This window comes from Panthera leo, chromosome E3 (genome assembly GCF_018350215.1).
Source record: "Panthera leo isolate Ple1 chromosome E3, P.leo_Ple1_pat1.1, whole genome shotgun sequence".
Taxonomy (NCBI): Eukaryota; Metazoa; Chordata; class Mammalia; order Carnivora; family Felidae; genus Panthera; species Panthera leo.
In genome coordinates this window covers 17817821-17841846 of record NC_056694.1, presented here as the reverse complement: position 1 = coordinate 17841846, position 24026 = coordinate 17817821, and the positions used below count along the sequence as shown (strand labels likewise).

Genomic DNA, 24026 nt, shown 5'->3' with positions numbered 1-24026 from the left:
CATTTGCTTTATTACCTCTTTTTGGAATTCCTTCTAGATGTTGAACCTCCTGACTTACCTCTAATCTCCATCACATTTTTTTTCTTCTATCGTACATCTTTTTGTTGTTATTCTACTTTCTGATAAACTTACTCAATTTTAAGTTAATATTGTTTTTTAATGTTTATTTTGAGAGAGACAGAATGCGAGCGAGGGAGTGGCAGAGAGAGGGAGACACAGAATCCAAAGCAGGTTTGAGGCTCTAAGCTGTCAACACACAGCCAGATACAGGGCTCGAACCCATGAATGGCGAGATCACGACCTGAGCCGAAGTCAGATGCTCAACCGACTGAGCCACTAAACTTCCCCAACTTTATTGAGTCTTCTACTGATTTTTTTAATTTTAGCAATATTTTATATTCTAAGTGCTTTGTTCTCATATCTTTTTATGGACACTTTATATTCTTTTACCTTTTTTTTTTTTCTTCTGCTCCCTGTATTGTCTCTTTTTTTCTTTTTGCTTTGACGTCTTTCACGTTAGAGGCTTGCCTCAAATGTCTGGTGATCCTTAACTGCTTACATTTAAGAATGAGGCATCGAAAAGAACGTGCTTGGGTGAAACTTTCCATATGAGAGTCTTCCTGATATAGGGATTTTCACCGGGGGCTCCCTAAATACTTATAGGGTTTTTTTCTGGGCACATTCTTTTTCTCCAGAGGAGCAAAAAGTGGTATAAGCTTCTGGATGGTGTTTTTAGTAGCTAGGGGAGGGGCCTGGGACAGTCTCATTTTTGTCTTTATTCTTGTTTTTGGTAAGGCCTCTGTTCTCTACTGCGGTGTCTCTGACTATGCAGTATTTTTAAAACTCATTCCTCAGAAAGTAAACCTCCCTTTACCTACAGAGGTGAGAGGCAGTCATCTGGCTATGTGACATGGGGGAAAGGTTTGAGAACTTCAAAGATCTCATTGTAATTATGCTGTATATAAACTTTCAAAAAGTATCTGTCTTCATCCCTCCCCTTAACCCCTTAGTACCCTCAGAGCCTAGCTCCTTGCTTCCTATTAGTATTCCCCAACTCTGAAAGCATTTACTTTGGCTTCCCCTATCCTGCTAAGTCAGTTGTTACCCTTCTCCCGCCTACTTCCAATGTTTAAAGAATTGTTGATACCTTTCTTTTGCGATTTCCTTTCCCACCCTCTAGTCCTTGGGCTTTCTGCCTTTTGAGTCCTTTGCTATCAACTGAGGGGGAGGGCGCAAAACTAAATCTAGGTGTTAAATGCTCTGGTCCGGGATCAGGGAAAACATTTTCACTCTCAACTTGCCAGATTCTAAATGTATCATTTGGCTCATTTTATAACACTGTAAAAGATTCAGAACTCCCAAGAATCCAAATAGTAGTCAGAAGAATTTTTCAACAAAGTCCCTTTTATTTATTTCACTAGAAATTACTTTATTGATTAAATTGCCAGAAATTTTCAGTGCAAGATTTAACATCTCAGTGACCATCAAGGCTTGGGCTCTGGGGCTTGCTCTGCCTCCCCCAGTCCTTAAAGGGGTTTAGAGGGAGAGACGTCATTAACAGAGACCAAATCAGATGGTCGCAGGTCCTCCTTTCCCAGTCATTGGACAAGCTGCTCAATTCTTGCCCAGAGCAGGAAAGAGCCAGTGTTTCTGAAAACAAATCTAATAAAGAATTTGACATTGCAATGTAAGATCTCTCTTAACAATTTAGTTCTATCAACAGTATTGGTCCAAACTTATTTGCTTCTGATCTAAATCATTTTGCAATTTACCTTTTTTGGTATGTATGTAATTTCAATAATCTCACCCCCTGTGCAGACATGAATCAACCCAATGCTAAGAAAAATCCCTCAAACCAGAAGAGCCTCATCTTGTTCTTGGAAAGAAGTAACAGAGGTTTTTCTGCTTCTCTTCCATGTAAGAGATGAACAAACCCCACCTTGAAGTCCAAAATGTTACTTCGGGCCTTGGAATGTGCAGCTTGTGATGAGCCGATTCAAATCACCGAGAAAGGGCAGCCGGAACGACTATGCAGGCAGCCTTCTTTGGAAATTTCTTCTTAAAATAAAGTTTTGAGAATCGTCCATGATTGTGTACAAAGACTCTAAGGTCCACACAACTTCTGCTATTCCGTCTCAGGAGCCAGGTTCAGAGGCAGCATTGGAATTGTCAGGAACGAGAGCAGTAGCAGTGGCCCCGCGAGGTAGGACCTCAATAACTCGAGGCTTGTCAATGATCCGAGCTGTCCGGTTTCCCTTTTCTACAATACCGACGATCCATGCTTGGTGACCCTCTCCATACTTGGAAGATTTGATTTCAGAACAAAAGCGAGCTGCCTGTTCTCTCGGCAGACAAATCAGTAATCCCCCAGAAGTTTCTGCTGAGGTTCCTTGAAGGAGCCCAAAGCGCCCACTGGCCTTGCTGATGGCAGCCATCTTGGCAATGATTGGCAGATTATGAATGACAAATGACACCTCATTTCTTTGTTGTTTTGCAAGGTTCTGAGAGTGTCCTAGAATGCCAAAGCCTGTGATATCTGTGGCTGCGTGTGCATTAAACGTGTGCATTAGTCCAGCAGCAGTTCTGTTTAGGGTAGCCATATTGAACATGGCTTCCTGATAAGCTAGCTCTACCTCTTCTCTGGAGACCACCATATTTATTTTATTCCATCTTTCAGGATTATCCAGCCATTGGTGGGCATTGACAGCAACTTGGGTTCCTAAGGGTTTGGTTAACACGAGCACATCCCCAACAACTGCACTGTCCGGCATGATGAATTCATTTGGCTGACATACCACAGTGGCAACCCCTCCGACGATAATCCAAGGGTTTACTACTGTCTGTCCACCAGTCACTGCAGTCCCTCCTTCCTCAGCAGCGTCGCGAAAGCCTTTGATCATGAGCGGTGTTATCTTTTCTCGTTCCTCCTCAGTCATACTCTGGCTGACGCTGAGTAACATCAACATGTTGTCACATTCAGTAATACCCATGGCGTAGAGGTCACTCAGCACGTTGGCACACGCTATGCGCCCCATCATGTAGGGATCTTCCACTAGGGGGTAAAAGAAGTCCGTGGTCTGCACCAGTGACAGGCCCCCGTGCCTCAGGGGTATGACGCAGGAGTCCATCCCAATGCCCAGGGCTGGAAAGGTTGGGTTGGGTTCCGCTCCGGCCGGGAGGCCGCCTTCCTGGGCCGCCTCTTCATGGCTTCCGACCAGGCCCAGACCCGACGGGGGCCGAACGTCTGGCCGCGTCAGTCCCGCCAGGAGTTTGAGCAGCGTCTCCTGGGGGACTTTGCAGCCTCAGCCCTTCATGCCGGAGAAGCCCGTCAGCCGCCAGCTCGGGCTGAGGCCCAGCGCCTGGGGCTCGAAGGGCCGGTAGCTCGAGAAGCCGCGGCCCAGAGACAAGCCGGCGGAGCCGGAGCCTTCCGCCGCCGCCACCGCCACCTCTCCGCCGGCGCCCGTCGCCGCCGCTTCCGCCATCGTGCCTGCCCGGCAGGGAGGGGAAAAGAGGAGAGGAGCGCTCCCTTTTATTTTCTACTCCAGTTAATATGGATTAACAGATATTACCGCAGAGAGTCTCCTCCGCACGACTCGCGCAGCCCGACTCACGCCACACAGCGCGCTCCTGGCCTTCCTGGGGGAGGAGCCGCCGGCCTCCCGTACTTATAGCCCCGGTGATTGACAGCCGTGCCATCCAATGAGGACTTCGCAACCGAGGGCGGGCTTCCTTTCATCTAAGAGATGAATTACAAATCAACCAGCAGTTTGCGAAACTGGTGTGGACTAGGTTACCCGTTTGCTATTTGGTTCGCTCCGCTAGTTGTAATTTAAACGATCTCTTGGGAGAGGCTGGTGCGACTTTGCTCCCTAGAGGCAGTTGACCAAGTGCTGCATTTTCGGAGATGAGGAATTTGGGGGTCACTTGGTAGATCTATTACAGGTCAGAAAGGTCCAAGGGTCACATGACAGCGCACGTGACCAATCCAGGTTAGGAAAATAGCCCAGGGAAAAATTCGGAACGAATAATGAAAAATTAGATATTAAGTTACTACCATTAAGCAAGCAAACTGTAGCATCAAAATAATGAAATGTTAAAATGAGCTCCAAAAAATTGTAAGATTCAGGGGCGCCTGGCGGGCTCAGACGGAAGAGCATGCGACTTTTGCTCTCCCCGTCATTAGTTCAAGCCCCGCATTGGGAGTAAAGATTACATTAAAAAAATAAACAATAAAAATAAAATAAAAATCTTTTAAGGCTCTTAAGGGCAGACACCTGCTTGGGTTCTGGTGCTGTTTCCACCACTAACTGCCTGTGTGAGTCACTTTCCCTCTCTGGAATCAGTGATGTATCTATCTGGACAACAAAGTAGCTTACCTTCTTTTGTCCTCAGGTTTCTGTATGTCTTTAAGTTAGTATATATGAGAATCTGTGATGTAACCCTGAAGAGCAATTTGCCAATATCCATTAAGGTTATAAATGCATATAATACCTTTGGCCCAGCAGTTCCAATTCTAGGACTTTATTCTACAGATGTACTCGTGAGCTGTGAGTGGGAAATGGTAGGGATGTTTTGTTTTCTGTGCTGTTTGTAATATCAACATACTGGAAACAATCTAAATGTTTATCAATTATGATTAAAATAAATTGTGGTACGTTTATATAATAGACTATCCATTCAAGCAACTGTAAAACAGAACGAGAGAACATTGATGTAATTCTATTGATAATAGTTACAGTTCTAATAGGCACAGTCCTAAATGCTTTATGTATATTAACTTAGTCCTTATAAAACTCTTTGAGTTACGATTCTTTCCACATTTTACAGAAAAGGAATATAACGCACAGAGAGATTAAATGCCCTATTGAAGGTCATAGCCAGTTTAGAATGGAGCTGGATATGAATCCAAGCAATCTGTTCCAAAGACTACCAGGCTATACTGCGGATGATGTTTGTGAAGAGAAACAAGCAAGCTTCAGAGCAGTATTTATACAATACTACTATTTGTTGTAAAAGGGGGAAATTTATGCAATAGCATATTTCTGGGAGTATAATCGCCAGAAACTGGTAAATTGATTGCCTCTGGGGAGAGAATGAGGTGGTTGGGGATGGGAGATTCTTCGACAAAAAACTGGAAACAACCCATGCATCTGTTAACAGGGAATGCATAAACAAATTGTGGTATAATCACACGTGGAATATTATTTATCTGTGAAAATGAATGATAGGTATAGGGATCATCAATATGGATAATCTCAAAAACAAAATGTTGGGAGTAAAAAGCAAGTTGCAGAAGTGTACCTAAACTAAGATGCCATTCATATAATGAAATTCAACACCAGGCAATGCAATAATATATTGGTAAGATATGCAAAATGGTAAACACTTTTTTAAAAGGTAAGAGAGTGGATGATTAACAAAATTTAGCATAGGGATTACTCCTGGGGTAGGGTGCATAAGGGACCCCTGGGCTCCGTTTCCTTCTGTTTCTTGGGCTGGACATAATGTTCTTGAAACTGCACACATCTATTTTCCCACACTCTTTGTAAGTTATATTTCAACATTAAAAAAAGAGAAAGCGTGCTATATTTCAGAATTAAAAATACAAAAAGAAAAACAAAATAGTCAAAAAGCAATAGATGTGGAAGCAACAGACATCTGGATTTTGTCTCACCTTTGGACTTGTCAATCAGCTGTCTAGCCTTGAAGAACTGATATAAACTGTCTATGCCTTAGTTTCCACTTTTGTAAAATGAAGGTTATAATCTCTGCTTAGGATCTGGCGTAAGGATCATATGAAAATCTCAACTATGAAGATTTCTTTGCAAAGTATTCAGTACATTGTACATGTGAAGGATCTTCCTATCACTAAGGGAAAAATGAAAACATCCCAGTACATCTGTAGTCACCTCATCTGGGTTAAAAAGTGACTAGATCAGGTGCCCCTGGTTATACGCTCTCTTTGTTCTTTGGACTTTTTCCTCTAGGCATTTAGAACAATTTGTAATTCTTTATTCATTTGATAATCATGTGATTATGCCATGACTATCCGCCCCACTAGGCTGTAAGCTCCACAGGCAGGGGCTGCCCTGTTTCGTCCACCCTGACTTCTGTAGCACCTTACATGGCAATGACATTTGATGAATGAATATATCATCTTATGAAATACAGTTTGCTGGGCTCATGTGATGACCGGTGCTGAGCATCTTGTACTCATTCATCTCTTTCATTTTTAAAAAAAAGTTTATTTATTTATCTTGAGAGGGAGATAGAGAGAACAGGGGAGGGACAGAGGGGTGGGGGGAGATAGACAATCCCAAGCAGGCTCTGCGCTGCCAGTGTGACAGTGCAGAGCCCGACTCAGGGGCTCGAACTCATGAACCAAGAGATCATGACCTGAGCAGAAAACAAGAGTTGGATGCTTAACCAACTGAGCCACCCAGGCGCCCCCATCTCCTCTTTTAATCCTCATAGCAGCCCCAGGAAATCAGCAGTATTATCCATTTTAGGGATGAGGAAACTGAGGACCCCGATAAGTCAGGAGTGGTGCACAGGATCACCAGCTGGAATCAACCTAGGGAGAATACAAACTTAGGTCTGTTTTGACCTGAAGACTGGTGTTCTATCCCTCATCCTGGGGCTCCCCCTTGAGAATACTAACAACCCCCAACATGCCTCCAGAAAAAGCAGGACTCTGAAGGGAAGGTTTCATCCCTATAGTTCCCTGTTGCTTCTGTTTGGACAAAATGTTCACTCAGGTCAAAAAAGTCATGAATTTGCCTTGGTCAGTGACCAACCCACTAGGCTTAGAACAAGTTCATGTGCCTTTGTGCAGGTGATCCACATGAGTCACAAGGGTGATCCTTATGATTGTATCATGAGCATTTGAAAGCATCCTTTTTATCTTTTTCTTGTTTCTCACTGAAAGATCCATTGAATCACATTTACCACTTGGGTGAAAGCATATGGGTCAAAGATTGCAAGAGTAAAAACCTAGAGGTGGGGTTGGAAAAGCAGGCAAAGGAGAAGAGGTGGTTTTTGTTTATTTGTATGTTTTTTTAATTTTTTTAATGTTTATTTTTGAGAGAGAGAGAGAGAGAGCAGGCAGGGACAGAGAGAGAGGGAGACACAGAATTGGAAGCAGACTCCAGGCTCTGAGCTGTCAGGACAAAGCCAGACATGGGGCTCAAACTCACAGACCGTGAAATCATGACATGAGCTGTTGTCACAGACCTCGCGATCATGACCTGAGCTGTTGTCACAGACCTCGAGATCATGACCTGAGCTGTTGTCACAGACCTCGAGATCATGACCTGAGCTGTTGTCACAGACCTCGAGGTCATGACCTGAGCTGTTGTCACAGACCTCGCGATCATGACCTGAGCTGTTGTCACAGACCTCGCGATCATGACCTGAGCTGTTGTCACAGACCTTGAGATCATGACCTGAGCTGTTGTCGGCCGCCCAACTGACTGAGCCACCCAGGCGCCCCATGTTTGTGTTTTAAGTAGGCTTCAAAACCTACCATGGGGTTTGAACTCGTGACTCTGAGATCAAGACCAAAGCTGGGGCACCTGGGTGGCTCAGTGGGTTGAGTGTCCGACTTCAGCTCAGATGATGGTTTCTCCGTTGGTGACTTCAGGCCTCACATCGGGCTCTGTGCTGACAGCTCAGAGCCTGGAGCCTGCTTCGGATTCTTTGTGTGTGTGTCTCTCTCTCTGCCCTTCCCCTGCTCATTCTCTCTCTCCCTCTCTCTCTCTCATTCTCAAAAATAAGTAAACATAGAAGAAGAAGAAGAAGAAGAAGAAGAAGAAGAAGAAGAAGAAGAAGAAGAAGAGGAGGGCCTGAATACCAGCCCCTCATTTGCTTTTCACATACAACAAAAGCACTGAGGCTGGTGCTAGTTTTTCACATTATGATAATTTAGAGTTATAACACTACACTTAAAGGTTTAGGACACTTTATTTTTTAACTTAAAAAAAATTTTAAGATTTTATTTTATTTTAATGTTTATTTATTTTTGAGACAGAGAGAGACAGAGCATGAATAGGGGAGGGTCAGAGAGAGAGGGAGACACAGAATCTGAAGCAGGCTCCAGGCTCTGAGCTGTCAGCACAGAGCCCGATGAGGGGCTCGAACCCACGAACCACGAGATCATGACCTGAGCCGAAGTCGGACGCCCAACCGACTGAGCCACCCAGGCGCCCCTAAGATTTGATTTTAAGTAATCTCCACACCCAACGTGGGGCTCACACCCATAACCCCAAGATCAAGAGTTGCAGTTCCACCGACAGAGCCAGCCAGGGGCCCCAGGTTCAGCACATTTTAAAGAAGTCTTTTTAATTGTGGTAAATATACACTCAGTATATTTCTAGTATACTGAGAATATTTCAGTAAGTTTAGCACCCTTTTAAAAAAAAGTTTTTTTAGGGTTTCTTTTTGAGAGAGACAGAGCACGAGCAGGGGGGAAGCGGAGAGAAAAAGGCACACAGAATCGGAAGCAGGCTCCAGGATCCCAGCTGTCAGCACAGAGCCTGACACGGGGCTCGAACTCACGAACTGCAAGATCATGACCTGAGCAAAGTCGGAAGGTTAACCGACTGAGCCACCCAGGTGCCCTTAATACGTTTGTTTTTGTTTTTTTTTTTTAAGATTTTATTTTGGGGCACCTGGGTGGCTCAGTCGGTTAAGCATCTGACCTTGGCTCAGGTCATGAACTCGCGGTTCGTGAGTTCGAGCCCCACATCGGGCTTTGTGCTGACAGCTTGGAGCCTGAAGCCTACTTCAGATTCTGTGTCTCTCTCTCTCTGCCCCTGCTCATGCTCTGTCTCCTCTCTCTCTCTCTCTCTCTCTCTCTCAAAAATAAATAAACATTAAAAATAAATAAAGATTTTATTTTTAAGTAATCTCTACACCCAATGTGGGGCTTGAGCTCACAACCCCCAGGTCAAGAGTTGCATGCTCTACTGACTGAGCCAGTAAACTCATTACAAAATTATTCTGTTGTCCCTGGAGGAAAATCACAAAATGCAGCTTAGTGAAAAGGAAGAAAGTTAAAAGAACTTGAAATCCCTCTTCCCAGAGAGAAGTACTAGTCATAGCTTCACAGAGTGAATTTTAGACAATTTGCTCTACGTGTAAGGAGGGCCATCACCTCACACTGAACTCCAGGCGGCGCCCTGTCACTTCCTCCAGGCCACATGGACCAGTGTGCTGTGTGCTCTGTGTACTTGCATATATTTTTAATTTTTTAAAACAAAAAAGGGATCATTCTGAGTGTTTCTAGTAAGAAATAACATAATGGATGGAAATAATCCAGCATGTGATAGGCGCTCAGCACTCCTGCTGGGTTCCTTCATCAATATTTGTCGAAAACTTTTGTGCGCTGGATACTAAAGCTATGGCAATGAATGCCAGACAAAAATCCCTGTCCTCGTGGAGCTGACGTACTAATGGGAAGAGATGGCGATAGGTAAGATCAATCATTTGTCAATTAGGGATAGATGTTGAGGAGGGAGGAATGAAGTCTAGAGAGAGGGAGGATAGGAAGTCTGATACGTGTTTTGCGTAACTGTCGCCAGGGAAGACCTCGCTGAAAAGGTGACTTTGAAGTAAAAGCCTGAATAAAGAGAAGAATAGTGTGCAGATATCTGGAAAAGAGCGTTTCAGGGAGGGAATGGCCCAAGTGCAAAGGCTCTGCGGCAGGAATGTACCTGGGGTGTTCTAGGAGCAAAAGACAGCCATGATGACTGGTACGTAGTGAGTGGAAAGACCCATGAGAAATGAGGTCAGACAGATGCGTCACAGTGTTGGTGAAGACGACACAGGACTTAGGGCATCACAGGACTGATGTAATCTGACTTTGCTATAGCTTTGAATCTGCATTCAAACCCCACAGGTCCAAAACATTCCCCATTGGTCTGAGCCCCCCCACTCTGGCCCCGACATCCAGGTCAGCATCCCCATTGCTGGTCCCTGAACCTGAGCCTGACCCAGGCAAGACACAGCCTCTCCCGGGTTTGCCCCCTGGGGCTTCCAGCAAGAGGCTCTAGAAACGAGACCTATGTCCGTAGCCCCTCACACTCTTAACCACCTAACAGCAGCCCGTGTGGCGGGAAGTTTCATCTTTGTATCTGAGGTAAATGTGAGAAGCCCTAATGAGTCATCGCTTGCCATAAGAATGAGAAAGAGAGACACAGCACAGAAAGAGAGACTCAGAGTGATGGCAGAACTCAGAATGGAGGGTCAGGAGACAGAGATAAAGAGTGAGAAGGTGGCTTAGGAGGTGCCGAGGGAGGGAGTCACAGGATAACTTGGGGGGACAGCATTCCGGCAAACACTCGTGGCAAAGGGCCCGAAACGAGCAAGCTCCATGTGTTGGAGGCACAGCAAGGCGGCCATTGTGGCTGGTGACAAGTGGGTGAGGGAGGGAGCAGGAGGAAGTGATGCCAGAGAGGCAAGGAAGGGCCAGATGTGCGGGGCTCATGGGCTTTGGGCTTTGGCACGGCCTTTGGATTTGGCTCTGGGTAAGATGGGGGCCATGGGGCAGTTTAGACCAGAGGAGTGACGTGGTCACTCTGGCTGAAGTGAGGGTAGACAGGGTCGGGAAAGTGGATGCAGAGAGACAGTGCGAAGGCTCTGGCAAAAACCCAGGGGAGAGACGATGGTGACTTGGTTACACTGGAGATGGTGACAGGTGGTCGCAGTCTGGATATTTTTTGAAGGTGGAGCCAACAGACTTCCTGATGGATTCGATACAAGATCTGATGGGCCATGTGAACGAATCTTGGGCTTTTTGTCCTCAGAGAAAAAGGAAGTCACAGGATTGGTTTTAAGCAGGGACATGACACGGCTGCATTTGTGATTTTGAGAGATCACTCTGTGGGGAGTGAAAGAACACACTGGAGGGGAAGGATGCAGCATAGGACCACTACTGTCTTCAAGACTTCAGGAAGTTCCTCCCCTGTGATCCCATGACCCCAGAACTTCCTTGTTCTAACAGTTACCATCTAGATTTTCTCTGACTTCTGCGAGCTCCTTACAGCTTGGACCACACCTCACTGGGTTCCATCTGCTCAGGGCCCAGCATGAGCTCTGACACAGAGAAGCCCTTAGAGAGAGCATTTGTTGAATGAATAAATGCAAAGAATGTGAATGAGGTAAGAGATCAGCACCCTGCTATTTGGGGCTCACTAAAGCATTTTTAAAATCCCTTATTATTGTTGATTTCTGGTTCAAACAGTTATCTGTGCCTTTTATTAAAAAGCCAAACATGACATAATAATAAAAGATCTCTAAAACCTCATCCTCTATACTCTAGAAATAACGCAGGACATCTCTAGAATCTAGAAATAACTATGTAGAGTTCATTAAATATCCTCCCCCCAAAAGTTTATTTACTTAAGTAATCTCTACACCCAACGCGGGCCTTGAACTCCCAACCTGGAGATTCAGAGTCACATGCTCTTCCGACTGAGCCAGGCAGGCGCCCCTCCTCCCCCCAGTTTTTTAAATGTCTACACCAAACAATGAAGGGTTTAAGAGGTAGAGATGTGGGAGAGAGACAGGATGAGAAAGGCAGACCTCCTTCCTAGCAGGCAAGTAAGGTGTAACACACACTATTTTGTAATTTGCTTTTCTTCTACTTAGATCATCATGACAATCTTTCTATGCTAGTACTTGTAAATCTACCATATTTTGTTAAAGACTGAATACTATTGCATAAAATGGATTTATGTAATTGGTATAACCAACTTCCTGTTATTGTTAGATATTCCCCCACGCCCCCCCTTTTTTTTTTAATTAAAGGATTTCCTTGAAGATCCTTGTTGCGTTTATTTCTTGGGGCACCAGAATTTTAGGAGGATAGTTGAAACAGGTGTTCGTCCTGGGGCAGTCGGAGGACTTGAGACTTTGCCTCATGGGGACTATTAGGTATAACTGAGGGTGCTCAGCCTGGAAGAGAGACATGTAAGCCTTGTCTGTATTTCTGAAGGGGCTTCCAGATGGGATAGAGAACAGATTTGTCCCCAGGCATTTCTGCGGGACAGAACCAGGTCTAAGTTATGGATGTCACAAAGAGGCAAACTTGTGTGTCGTAATACAAGAAAGCATTTTCTGGGGCACCTGTGTGACTCAGTCGGTTAAGTGTCCAGCTCTTCATCTCAGCTCAGGGCGTGATCTCACGGTTGGTGGGATCGAGCCCCACGTGGAGCCCCATGTCTGGCTCTGCGCTGTCAGAGCCTGCTTGAGATTCCCTCTCTCCCTCTCTCTCTCTCTGCCCCTCCCCTGTGTGCTCTCTCTCTCAATAAATATATAAACTTAAAAAAAAAAAATTTTCCTACAAGCAGAGCTGCCGGAGACGTAGCAGATCTCCTTGGGACACAGTCATGAGCATCCTGTCTCTGTAGGTGTGTAAGGAGAATTTGATTGAAGATTTAATAGGAGGTATTATATAAGGGACTTTTGTGCAGCAGGCCAAAGTTGAATTAGGTGACATTCAAGAGTTCTTTCAGATCTGAAACTTTATTACTACACTTCTAATCGAAGGTGTCATGAAGGATGACACAAAGAGGTTGGCAGTTTCAAATTCTCCTTCCTAAGAGTGTGGGAATTCAGAGTATGTGTGGAGCTGCGGTTGGCCCTGGAGGACAGGCTTCTCCAAACTTCGTTGAAGAAGTGGGGAAAGGTGGCTTACAGAGAGAAGGATGGGGAGCATGTGATGCCCTCTTCCAGCCGCCTGCAAGACCTGATCGTATTTGGGTTCTTCTAAGGGCTTTGTGATATCCTTGAGACAAATATATTTGTTTGCATTCAGTAAGCCCACATGGGTGCCCGTGACTTGCCACAGTATGACATCTGGCCCGGACCCTCTAAATTAGTAGGGACTCATCCATAACCCCCTGAACGAGCTTCGGGAACATTCAGCTGGAGGAGTGGCGGAAAGGGTTAAAAAGGTGGTGAGACAAGGGAGGAAGCCTTCGTAATCATTTAGATAATCAAGAGAGCTTCTGCTTCCCCCAAGCCCTCCACCTTGTTGTACGGAGCAAACACATCATACAATGACAAGTCCTCCAGGTTCTGTTTGACTTGTTTTCTGGATGGACTCAAGAGACCGGGTCAGAAGACAGGAAATGTTTTCCTGCTTCCCACTGGGGTAGAGCGATGGCAGGGAGTTTGCTTTCCTTGATGTAACAAAGAAGACAGCTTGAGGTTACCAAGATCCCCATTGTAGGCCAAATGTGGGTTTTGGTCATTTTGGAAGTTCAAGAACAAGTGGGCCGTGTCTGGAGAACTAATGCGGTTCCTATTCAAGAGGGAGCGTAGGAGTGCCCTGAGTGGGGAGGCTCAGACCAGAATGAACTTGACCCAGGAATGAACGTTTAGCCATTAGATGGGAGTAGTGATCCTTCCTGTACATGGTAGCTATTATGCAAGTATAAGTCTGGCTCAGACCCCTGAACATAAATCCCGTGTTTGAGTGAGACAGAGAGAGACAGAGAGAGAGAGAGAGAGACATAAGTAAAACTTGAAAGAGCTGCCTTACTAGCCTGCACACCCTGGAGCCCAAACAGTTGGAGCTTGGTGTCACTCAAAGCAGGGAGAGAAGTTCTTCCCGACTCTACCCCAGTCTTGGTATTTCAAGGGCTTGGGCTAATCGCCAAGAAATGTTCTAGCTCCAGTTTTGGTTATAGAACGACAGCCAAAATGTGAAGCCTTGAGCAGCTCACATACCAGGGAGTAGAGCACAGGTGAAATACCTCTAAAGACTTTCTGAAATAGCAGAGACTCTGCAGGAAGCCGGAGACCTTGTACTAGCAAGTGGGGGTAATACGGCAACAACATGGCGGTGGTAACATTAATATGATCTTGTTTGGACTCATAGACTGGTGAGTCCTGCAGAAGCCTGGGATCTGGGTATGGAGGAAGCAACAAAGGCCCAGAGAGGTGAAGAGGGTCATTGGCACAACACAGCAAGACAGTACTGCTCGGAGCTGGTTCCCAGGTTTCTGGCCCTGAATGATGGGCTCTTTCGGCTACAATCAACCATACGCTGAGGGCCTGGAAACAGAGGCCCTGGAGTGAGGTCACCCAGTGACATCAGGGCCCCGTGAACTGCACGTGAATACTCAAGAGTGTCATCTGTAGGAAATCCCTACCTGTGGTATGTTCAGCTCAGCCCTCCCTCAGAAAATCCAGGTAGAGTTTCTAGAACTTTAGAATGCTCTGGTGTGCCTAGCCATGAGATCATAAGGGTCTTGCAATAGGGTGGGGGCCTCTGAGCCCCTCTGGGCCTCCATATCCTCCCCTCCCCTGAGGCCCCCTTCCGGGGGTAGGGGAGTTTCTCCCTCTCCTGGCAGGTGGGAAGAAGGGGAAGGAGCCCTGTGGTGACCCAGATATTTCTGTCAGAACCATCCTGACCAAAGGGGCCCATGTCACTGTACCCAGGAGGAAGTGGTGGGTGGGGAGCCTGGGCTGGGAGGTAGCAGCTGGGCAAGCACACCATTTGCACCAGCAAATCTTCTGTGTGAATCAGAAAAGAGAACTTTGCCCTGATTCGTCCTGGGTTTGTAGGCAGTCAGGCCTGGTGGATTGGGGGGTAAGGGGGAGAGAGAGGCACCAGCCTGCCTTTCCAGCTGCCCTCTACATCAGCCAGGCATGCCCCGAGGCTCCCTGCTGCCACACCCTTGCTTATTCAACATGTTATTCATTTAAGCACAGGAGAAAGGGTTCAGTGTGGCCCTACTGTGACTGGAACGAGAGAGGGCATCGGGAATGGAGGTAGCCTTTCAGTTGTCACCGTTCCCTGTTGAATTCTCTCTCATGACATCTATTTCTCTGCATTTCTTCCCTGTTCTCCCTCACTTATGACTGTCCCCTCTGTGTCCTCCAAGTTTCTGTTCTGGAGGGACCCAACTTCTTTCTAACCTGCCACCAGTGTATCATTTAATTTTATATATTAAATTTTTTTAATGTTTATTTATTTTTGAGAGAGACAGAGACAGAATGTGAGTGGGTTGGGCACAGAGAGAGAGGGAGGCACAGAATCCGAAGCAGGCTCCAGGCTCTGAGCTGTCAGCCCAGAGCCTGACGCGGGGCTCAAACTCACAGACTCTGAGATCATGACCTGATCCGAAGTCAGACGCCCAACCGACTGAGCCACCCAGGCGCCCCTATATTAAATAAATTCCTGACTCTGGGAATTCAGGCCTCTTCTTTCAACTCCTTCAACCTCTTCTTTTCGGACAATACAGCTTTTTGGTCCTAAGAGTCTAGACCCTGGAAAGCTTAATTATCCTTAGGGACAAGGGAAGCCCCAAGCATTCACTCCTCGGTGAATATTTGCTGACTAAATATTTACCTGCTATGCTCCAGGCACTGTTTTAGGTACCGGGGATACAGCAGTGAATGGCAACAAGAAACAGTATTTCTGCTCTGGTGGAGTTCATATTCTAACAGGTGGACAGTAAAACAGATGGATAAGTAAATTAAATACTATAAGCTGAAGCCCTATAACCGCTAAGGAGAAAAGTTCAGAGGAGATGATCCAGGAATGAGCCATGAGGCTTTCTTGGGAAACCCAAGCAAGAGAAGAGCAGGTGCAAAGGCCCTGGGGCAAAGGTGTGTTGGACTGACCGAAGAGCTAGGACAGCAGTGTAGTTGAAAAGGAGTGAGCAAGATGGGGACTAGATTTCAGAAAGATAGTGAGATGTATCTGACAACTTAAGTCCCTCTAGGCCACAATGAGAACTTTGGCTTGTATTTTGAGTGAAATGGAGAACCACCGAAGGGTTTTGAGCAAGAAAGCAGCATGATCTGACATATATTTTTATTTTATTTTTTTAATGTTTATTTATTTATCTTGAGAGAGAGAAAGAAAGAGCAGGGGAGGAGCAGAGAGAGGAGAGAATCCCAAGCAGGCTCCTTGCTGTCAGCACAGAGCCCCACATGGGGCTCCATCCCATGAACCATGAGATCATGGCCTGAGATGAAACCAGGAGTCAGACGCTTAACCGACGGAGCCATCCAGGCTCAGCCCCATGACTTGTATATTTAAAGGATCCTCCTGGCTGCTGTATGGAGAACAGACTATAGCAGGGGCAAGACTGGAAGCAGGGGACCAGTTAGGGGACTGCCACAAAATCCTGGCCCTAGGTAATGGTGGCTTAGGCCAGGGAATGAGCAGTGATGAAGATGAGAAATGGCTGCACACAAAATCTTGTTTACTCTCCTGCGCGGAGCAAGAGAAGATTCTCTCTCATCGTTTACAGATGGACCTATAGAAAAATAAGACATATTTGAAATCATTTTACCTTACAATGGACACAGAAGAGCTGAGGCATCCAGGCCGCTGGCTTCATCTTAGATGCACAGATCCTGGGTACCCCAGAACTTCCCAGCGTAGGGTCTCATTTGTCACTCCTCTGTGACATGATATGCTTGAGTCCATTTTCATGGAACAGTTGGTAAGTGGAGCAACTAAGCCATCCTGAAGAAAGCTGGCATCTTTTGGGTTCAGTCTATCTGAGGCTACCTTGCCCTTGGTTAGCTGTCTCCCTGCCAGCACGATCAGTTTCCTTTTCTTTTCTTTTCTCTTCTCTTCTCTTTTCTCTTTTTCTTTCTCTTTCTTTCTTCTCCTCTTCCTCTTCTTCCTTTTTTTTTTAAATTTTTTTTAATGTTTATTTATTATCGAGAGACAGAGAGACACAGAGAGTGAGTAGGGGAGGGGCAGAGAGAGGGGAAGACACAGAATCCGAAACAGGCTCCAGGCTCTGAGCTGTCAGCACAGAGCCCAACGTGGGGCTCGAACCCACAAACTGTGAGATCATGACCTGAGCCAAAGTCAGTCACCTAACCATCTGAGCCACCCAGGCGCCCCTCTTCCTTCTTCCTTAGAGAGAGAAGGTGCAAGTGGGCGAGGAGCAGATTGAGAGAGAGAGAGACAGAGACAGAGAGAAGTGGGGCTCACCCTAAGCAGGGCTCATATTCACGGAAGCAGGCCTTGAGCTCATCTGATGCGTGCCTGATGCGGGGCTCAAGCTCCCGAACCGTGAGATCGTGACCTGAGCCGAAGTCAGATGCTTAACCGACTGAGCCACCCAGGCGTCCCTCTTTCTTATTCTTTTTTAAGATTTTATTTTTAAGTAATCTCTACAGCCAACATGGGGCTTAAGCTCACAACCCTGAGATCAAGAGTCACATGCTCCCCTGACTGAGCCAGCCAGGCACCCCTGGCCTGTCAGTTTCATACTGCTCATTTGATTCAGCCAAGATAACATCAAGCAGAAGGCACCTACTGCAGCTGCTTTCCTCAGAAGTGGGTGACAGTAAGGCCAATGCTTTGAGTTTCATAAAGTCCTCTCTAGATGCTTCATCTGTTTGAACACCGATGAGTCATTTGCTAAATTGGAGCACAGAGTCTAGAGAGGTAACAAGGCCCTTGCAAGCCATGCCAACAAGCTTGGAGATGATCGTGTGTATGCAAAAGGAGAATCATCAGAGGTTTTAAAGCCTAAGAGAGACAAGCTCAGGTTTCTCAAGGTTAATATGGACCTTCCCCAGGAGGTGGAACCTTCTCTAGAGGCAGGAGAGTGAAGAAAGGAAGAGCTACAGTGGCAGTAAATTGTTCCCGTGAGAATTGATGGGCGTTTGGGCAAATGGAATGGAACTGAGAGACCCAACTGAGCCCTCAGAGAACAGACTATTTGAGATATGATGAAGGCCTGTGACTAAGGAAGAAGTGTGTGTGTGTGTGTGTGTGTGTGTGTGTGTGTGTGTGTGTGTGCGTGCGCGCGCCCACAAGTGTGCAAGGAACATCCTGTCTCAGGACTTCCCCACGTGGTCCCAACCTCAGATGTCTGCAACCCAACTCTTCAGGGAGTCATCTGCTCTCTCCAACATGGAACGTCTGATTCCCTAGAATCCTTGGGGCTTCCTTGTACTTTTGAGGCTTCCTCAGATTTATAGCCCTCAAACAGAAGGGGGAAAAATGTTCTTTTGCTCTTTTAAACTGAAAACCAGGGGCACCTGGGTGTCTCAGTTGGTTGAGTATCCGATTCTTGATTTTGGCTCCGATCATGGTCCCAGGGTTGTGGAATCGAGTCCTGCATCAGGCTCCATGCTAAGATTCTCTCTCTCTCTCTCTCTCTTTCTCTCTCTCCCCCCCTCTCTCTCCCTGCCCCTCTCCCCCCACTCATTCTTGCTGTCTCTTAATAAATAAATTAAATGAATTAACAAACTGAAAAACAAAATTTGATAAATATGTAAATGAGTATACTTACCTGCTGAAGCATACACATAGACTATAATCCAAGCAGTAGAGACTTTGAGATCATTTGCTGAATTCCTTCTATCCCTGGGGTTGTTACAGATACACTTGAAGTTTCTATAAACATAAGCCCTGATTCAAGAGTCTAAATTTTGAAGATGGCCTAGAAGAAAACCTTTACTCTGGAGAGGGCTGATTTGACAATTAATTCTGGGTTAGATGTTCTGTGGGAAGATAATTAGTTTTTCCAAACACGTCCAACCTGTACGGTTAATAATTAGAACTAACATTTTTTTTTGTCACAAAGAATGTATGGCTCTAAATTATTATTACCAGTGGTTGTTTTTGAGATTTAGGAGTTGGGGTGGATGTTAAAAGAGAGTTTTCTTCCTTTTACTTTACATGCTTCTGTAACGTTTGAAATTTTTTTTAATTTTATACTTTTAAAAAATGTTTATTTTTGAGAGAGTGGGGGGGGAGGGGCAGAGAGAGAGGGAGACACAGAATCCGAAGTAGGCTCCAGGTTCTCAGCTGTCAGCACAGAGCCCGACGCGGGGCTCGAACTCACGGAGTGTGAGATCATGACCTGAGCCGAAGTGGGACGCTTCACCGACTGAGCCACCCAGGCGCCCCTGTAATGTTTGAATTTTTAGGTGTATGTTCTTTTTTGTCATCTCAGAACAATAGAAAAGAATTTGGTCAGAAGTAAATCATAACCGCGGCAGAGAGGACCAAAGGAATCAGTCTGAATAATCTGATTTTAACTGAATTTGAAAAAGACTACCTGATATTATCTAAGTACCAGGAGGCAACTTGTCACATTGTAGCTGCCTAGCAGCAGATTATAGATAATCTGTCTGCAAAAGCCTTCCCCAGGGACAGCTACTGAAAGTGGCTTTGCAAGCTGAACAGGATTTCTTCACAACAGAGGGAGAATCTGAAGGTCCTTCCCACTTTCCCATAAGTGAAGACAAGTTCCTCAATTCTGTTGTGCTTTTAACTATTTGTATTTTTTTAAGTTACATAACTTATACATCCTCATTGTAAAAAAAGATCTGACAATACAGAAATGTGTCAATGTTATTCTTCAGAGGTAACCACTGTTTGGGAGTTTGGTTGCGTGTCTTTTCAGATTTTTTATGCGTGTCTTTTCAGATTTTTTATACACACACACACACACGCAAACAATTTCAACTTCTATTTTTTAATTTTTCAATCTGATTTCTTTCATGACACAGTGATTCACTTTTATGGGTGCTCTCTATAAATTGCCAAATATTATAGATTGAATTCAGCTTTCCTTTTTTTAAAATTTTATTTTTAATTTTTTTTAAATTTATATCCAAATTAGTTAGCATAGAGTGCAACAATGATTTCAGGAGTAGATTCCTTACTGCCCCTTACCCATTTAGCCCATCTCCCCTCCCACAACCCCTCCAGGAACCCTCAGTTTGTTCTCCATATTTATGAGTCTCTTCTGTTTTGTCTTCCTCCCTGTTTTTATATTGTTTCCCTTCCCTTATGTTCATCTGTTTTGTCTCTTTAAGTCCTCATATGAGTGAAGTCATATGATTTTTGTTTTTCTCTGACCAATTTCACTTAGCATAATGCCCTCCAGTGCCATCCACGTAGTTGCAAATGGCAAGATTTCATTCTTTTTGATTGCCGAGTAATACTCCATTGTATGTATCTACCACATCTTCTTATCCATTCATCCATCAATGGACATTTGGGCTCTTTCCATACTTTGGCTATTGTTGATAGTGCTGCTAGAAACATGGGGGTGCATGTGTCCCTTCGAAACAGCACACCTGTATCCCTTGGATAGATGCCTAGTAGTACCATTGCTGGGTCTAGGGTTGTTCTATTTTTAGTTTTTTGAGGAACCTCCATGTTGTTTCCCAGAGTGGCTGCACCAGCTTGCGTTCCCATATTTTTCATTTTTTAAAGATGGAATTCACATACTGTGAACCTCACCATTTTATTATTTATTTATTTATTTATTTATTTATTTTCTTAATGTTTATTTATTTTTGAGAGAGAGAGAGAGAGACAGAGGGTGAGCAGGGAGGGGCAGAGAGAGAGGGAGACACAGAATCTGAAGCAGGCTCCAGGATCTGAGCTGTCAGCTGTCAACCTGATGCGGAACTCAAACTCAGGAATCGTGCGATCATGACCTGAGCCAAAGCCGGACGCTTACCAAGGAAGCCACCCAGGTGCCCCTTATTTTGGTTTTGATTTGCATTTCCCTAACGACTGATGATACTGAGCATCTTTTCTATGTTAGTGGCTATTTACATGTCATCTTCAGAGAAATGTTTATTTAAACTCTCGGCCCATTTGAAAAGCTGGGTTATTTGTCTTTTTACTGTTGAGTTACAAGAGTTCTTTGTATATTCTGGATACAAGTCCTGTGTTATATATGTGATTTACAAATATTTTCTCCCTTTCTGTGGATTTTTTTTTTTTTTGCTTTTTTGTTTTTTAGAAGAAAAATAAGTCACTAACTATACTGTCTGTAACTTGCTCTTTTTCTTCAACAGTGTATTATGGGCATTTTTCAATGTGAAGAGAAAGCTATCTCATTCTTTTTCTTTTTCCTACCTTATTTCTTTCCTTACTGTTTTGTTGTTTTTTTTTTTTTTTTGGTGGCATCCCATTATGTTTGTACCACAGTTTATTTGACCAGTCCTTTACTGACCTTTACAGAGTCTTCCGTTTGTGTTGGTGAAAGACAATGGATCAGCAGGCCTTGGGCAGAAGAGGTGGTCATCTACCTACCGTGTTGTCTGCTCCTGGATGATGTGAAAATGCAAGCAGGCACAGGAAATGTCTCTAACCTGGTTACACTTCCTCTCAACTCATGCGGTTTCACAACCCCTACAGGCTCACCCCCACCCAGTGTCACCAGGCTGGCGCCTCTGTGAGAAAGTCCCACTGCAAGAGGCCCTGGGGCATTGTCATTTTCCTCTTTCACCCTGTGTGGGTTGTCAGCGAATCCCCAGGGCTCTCTGAACCTGGAGCCTTCCTTGGTCAGGTCCCTGCAGCCGCTGGAAGGATGAATTCCTGCACCATCGTAGTGAGGCTGCTGCTGTCTGGGCCTCTTTTCTTTGGTAGGCAAGGGAACAGGGGAGGGTCGGGGAGGGGACATGTGTCTGTGGCCAGGGGAAGGGCAGGGCTTTGTGGAACTGGAGTACTGAGCAGCGGCTTTAAGGGTGGGAATGGCCTTAGCTGATGTGAGGATCAGGAATCTTGGAGGGAGAAGGGGGAAAGGAAAGAAAGAGTCCGAAGTAGAGGCAAGGTATGGAGGGAAAGACAGAGAAGGGAGACACAGGTGGCAGTAGAGATGTGGAGTGAGGTCTTAGAAAAAGGCAGATGGCTAATGGGTACCTGGAGCTGGGCTGGGGTCTGGGCCTGCCCTCTCTGGGGGTCAGTCCATTCACCTGAACAAATGGCGGGCAGCATCTCTGCCATCCTAGGATGCTGTGGAAATAAGCCTGGTGCCTGGAAGGAAAGCAGGGCCAGAATGGACAGTTAGGGGCTTGAAGAGGATGCCCAGGCTGCTTGGGGGGTGGGGGGTGGGGGGGTGGCATGGGGGAATCTGAGAGCTAAGGAAGAGACTGGTGCATGGTGGCGTAGGCAGTAAGGGAGCATGAGATGAGAGGCAGCTTCACAGAAATCAGGGGATCCTGACTCTGAGTCTGTGGAAGGAGGCCGGAGGCTAATTATCTTGGGCCGCGGCCCAAGGGAGAAGTGGGTGTGTAGGGAGATGCACCCTGCTATGGGGCAACCGCACCGCCTGGGGGGCGCCTTCCATCTGCCACTATCTCACGGACCTCCGCCTTCTCATCCTTCCTTCTTTGCAGGGAGGCCAAATGGGGCTCTGGGTAGTAGGGAGTCGCTCCTTCCAAATTTCCCCGGGGTCAAGGCAGTCAAAGGGGAAGCCCAAGGGGAAAGGTCCGGCTCCTTCTGGGGCGTAGGCAGCTGGCTGCGGAGGCGGCGGAGGACAGCGCCAGGGTTTTGTGGGTGGACCCACCCACTTAGGGCACGTGGGCGCCGGCCAATCGGCGCCCGTGGCTCTGGGGGCGCGTGCGGGGTCGCTGGCCAGCGGAAGTGACTGACCGCACCTTCCCCCCCTCCACCCCCCCTCCGCCGTCTCCCTCAGCCCAGGTCTCCAGCTACAACCTGGAAGTCCGCCACGTGCAAAACTTCTCGTTCCCACACGCCGGGAGGCATTTTGGGTACCGCGTTCTGCAGGTTGGAGACTGGTGAGCTGCCTCCCAGGCCCTCCCTGCCCTGCGGAGTCAGGACAGGCGGCCAGGACCCCAGCCCCGGGTGGGCCAGATGGGGAACCAGCGGGTCCCCAGGGTCTTGCCGTCTCACGGAGTCGGGGTGGGATTTCTCGGAAACAGAAGCGAGGCCGTCAGATAGGACGAGGACAGCCCATCTTTAAAGCTCCACATAAGTGTCTGACGGAAGAGTAAATATCACAGCCCCTAAAAGGCTTTGCAACGCTTCCTAGATTTCCCACTGGCGCTCCGACTAGGCAGTGAGCTCCCTGACGGCAGGGATTTCGCTCGTCTTTCCCCCACCTCATCCCTAGCGTATACCCCAGCCTAGCACATCGTAGATATGCTACTGAATTGATGCTACTGATGAACTGAATTGAATTTGAATTGATGACTGATTGAACGAACTCCTAATGTGACATTGTCCCACATCATTCTCTGGACCTCAGTTTTTCTAGACTATAAATGGAAAAAGATCCTTAACTTTCTAGAATTTTGACGTATTGGCTTATCTTATCTGGGATTCCACAGGGAAGGGGTGGGAGCTGAGGAGCCTCCCTGAAAGAGAGTGGCTGCATTGCTTTGAGATTCTTGTGGATCTGAACCCTCAGTGGGTGGGAGTGGGTGGGTAAAAAACGGGACAACTCAATCTCACAGGCGAGATTTCTCATCAGGGTTGTCGTAGGAGCTCCAGGTGAGGGGAACAGCACAGGAAACCTCTATCAGTGCCAGGCAGGCACTGGCCACTGCATCCCAGTCAGCCTGCATGGTGAGTAACTGGTCAGAAAACTGGGAGGAATGGTGTCCCAGGGAAATTGAGGCTGGCCCACCACACCTGGGTTGCCTAAATTCCTCCAGCCCAATCTCCTGGTGTCTACAGGTTCCAACTATACCTCCAAGTACTTGGGAATGACCCTGGCGACAGACTCCACAAAGGGAAGCCTTTTGGTAAGAATTTTGTATAGTGTGATATGAGAGCCAGTGAAGCTTGATGCTAAGGAGAGATTGAGAAGAAGAAAGGAAGATGGAGTAAAGATCCTGTAGAAGATTAAAAGCATCAAAGAGATTCTGATTCAATCAGTGTTTATTAAGAATTGAATATGAGCCAGTTATTTTTGAGACCCAATATCAGTTTTTTCCAAATATGAAATATCTGTGACCACTGATGTACAGAGATGATTTTTGGTGGTATGCAAGCGTTTAATGTTTTATAGTTACATTTTCATTTAATGGTTTTTTTTAGGAAAAATATACAACACATCAAATTCATGATTTCTTGGATTGAATTGCTTGGGATGAGGCTAAAGTTTTAAGAAAGTAAATTTAAAGTAAATAAAATATCAAATAAATAATAATATGCCTGAGACACCCACATGGCAGAAATTGTCCCATGGTACACAAATGCCTGATGTTTGGGAATCACTGCTTTATCTCTTTTAACCCTTGAGACACTTGGGTAGATAGGGATC

General features: G+C 46.0%; 2 protein-coding genes across 3 annotated transcripts in view; one reads left to right on the top strand and one right to left on the bottom strand.

The window, feature by feature from the left end:
- Nucleotides 1–1837: 1837 nt before the first annotated feature.
- On the bottom strand, nt 1838–14188 carry SEPHS2 (selenophosphate synthetase 2). Its single transcript, XM_042922571.1, has 2 exons — nt 14160–14188; nt 1838–3933 (listed from the first exon to the last, which is right to left on the bottom strand). Exon 2 carries the CDS (start codon nt 3480–3482, stop codon nt 2136–2138), a length of 1347 nt encoding a protein of 448 aa, XP_042778505.1. The 5' UTR covers nt 3483–3933; nt 14160–14188; the 3' UTR covers nt 1838–2135.
- A 6916-nt stretch (nt 14189–21104) lies between these two features.
- The window catches only part of ITGAL (integrin subunit alpha L), a 42108-nt gene continuing 39186 nt past the window's right edge, over nt 21105–24026 (top strand). The window contains exons 1-4 of one of the 2 annotated variants that reach the window (XM_042921104.1): nt 21105–21381; nt 22434–22536; nt 23232–23326; nt 23438–23505. In XM_042921104.1, the coding sequence (XP_042777038.1) occupies nt 21132–21381; nt 22434–22536; nt 23232–23326; nt 23438–23505 (516 nt within the window). In that variant the 5' untranslated portion in view covers nt 21105–21131. The remainder of the gene's footprint in view (nt 21382–22433; nt 22537–23231; nt 23327–23437; nt 23506–24026) is intronic. The other variant, XM_042921105.1, reaches the window with a different exon arrangement.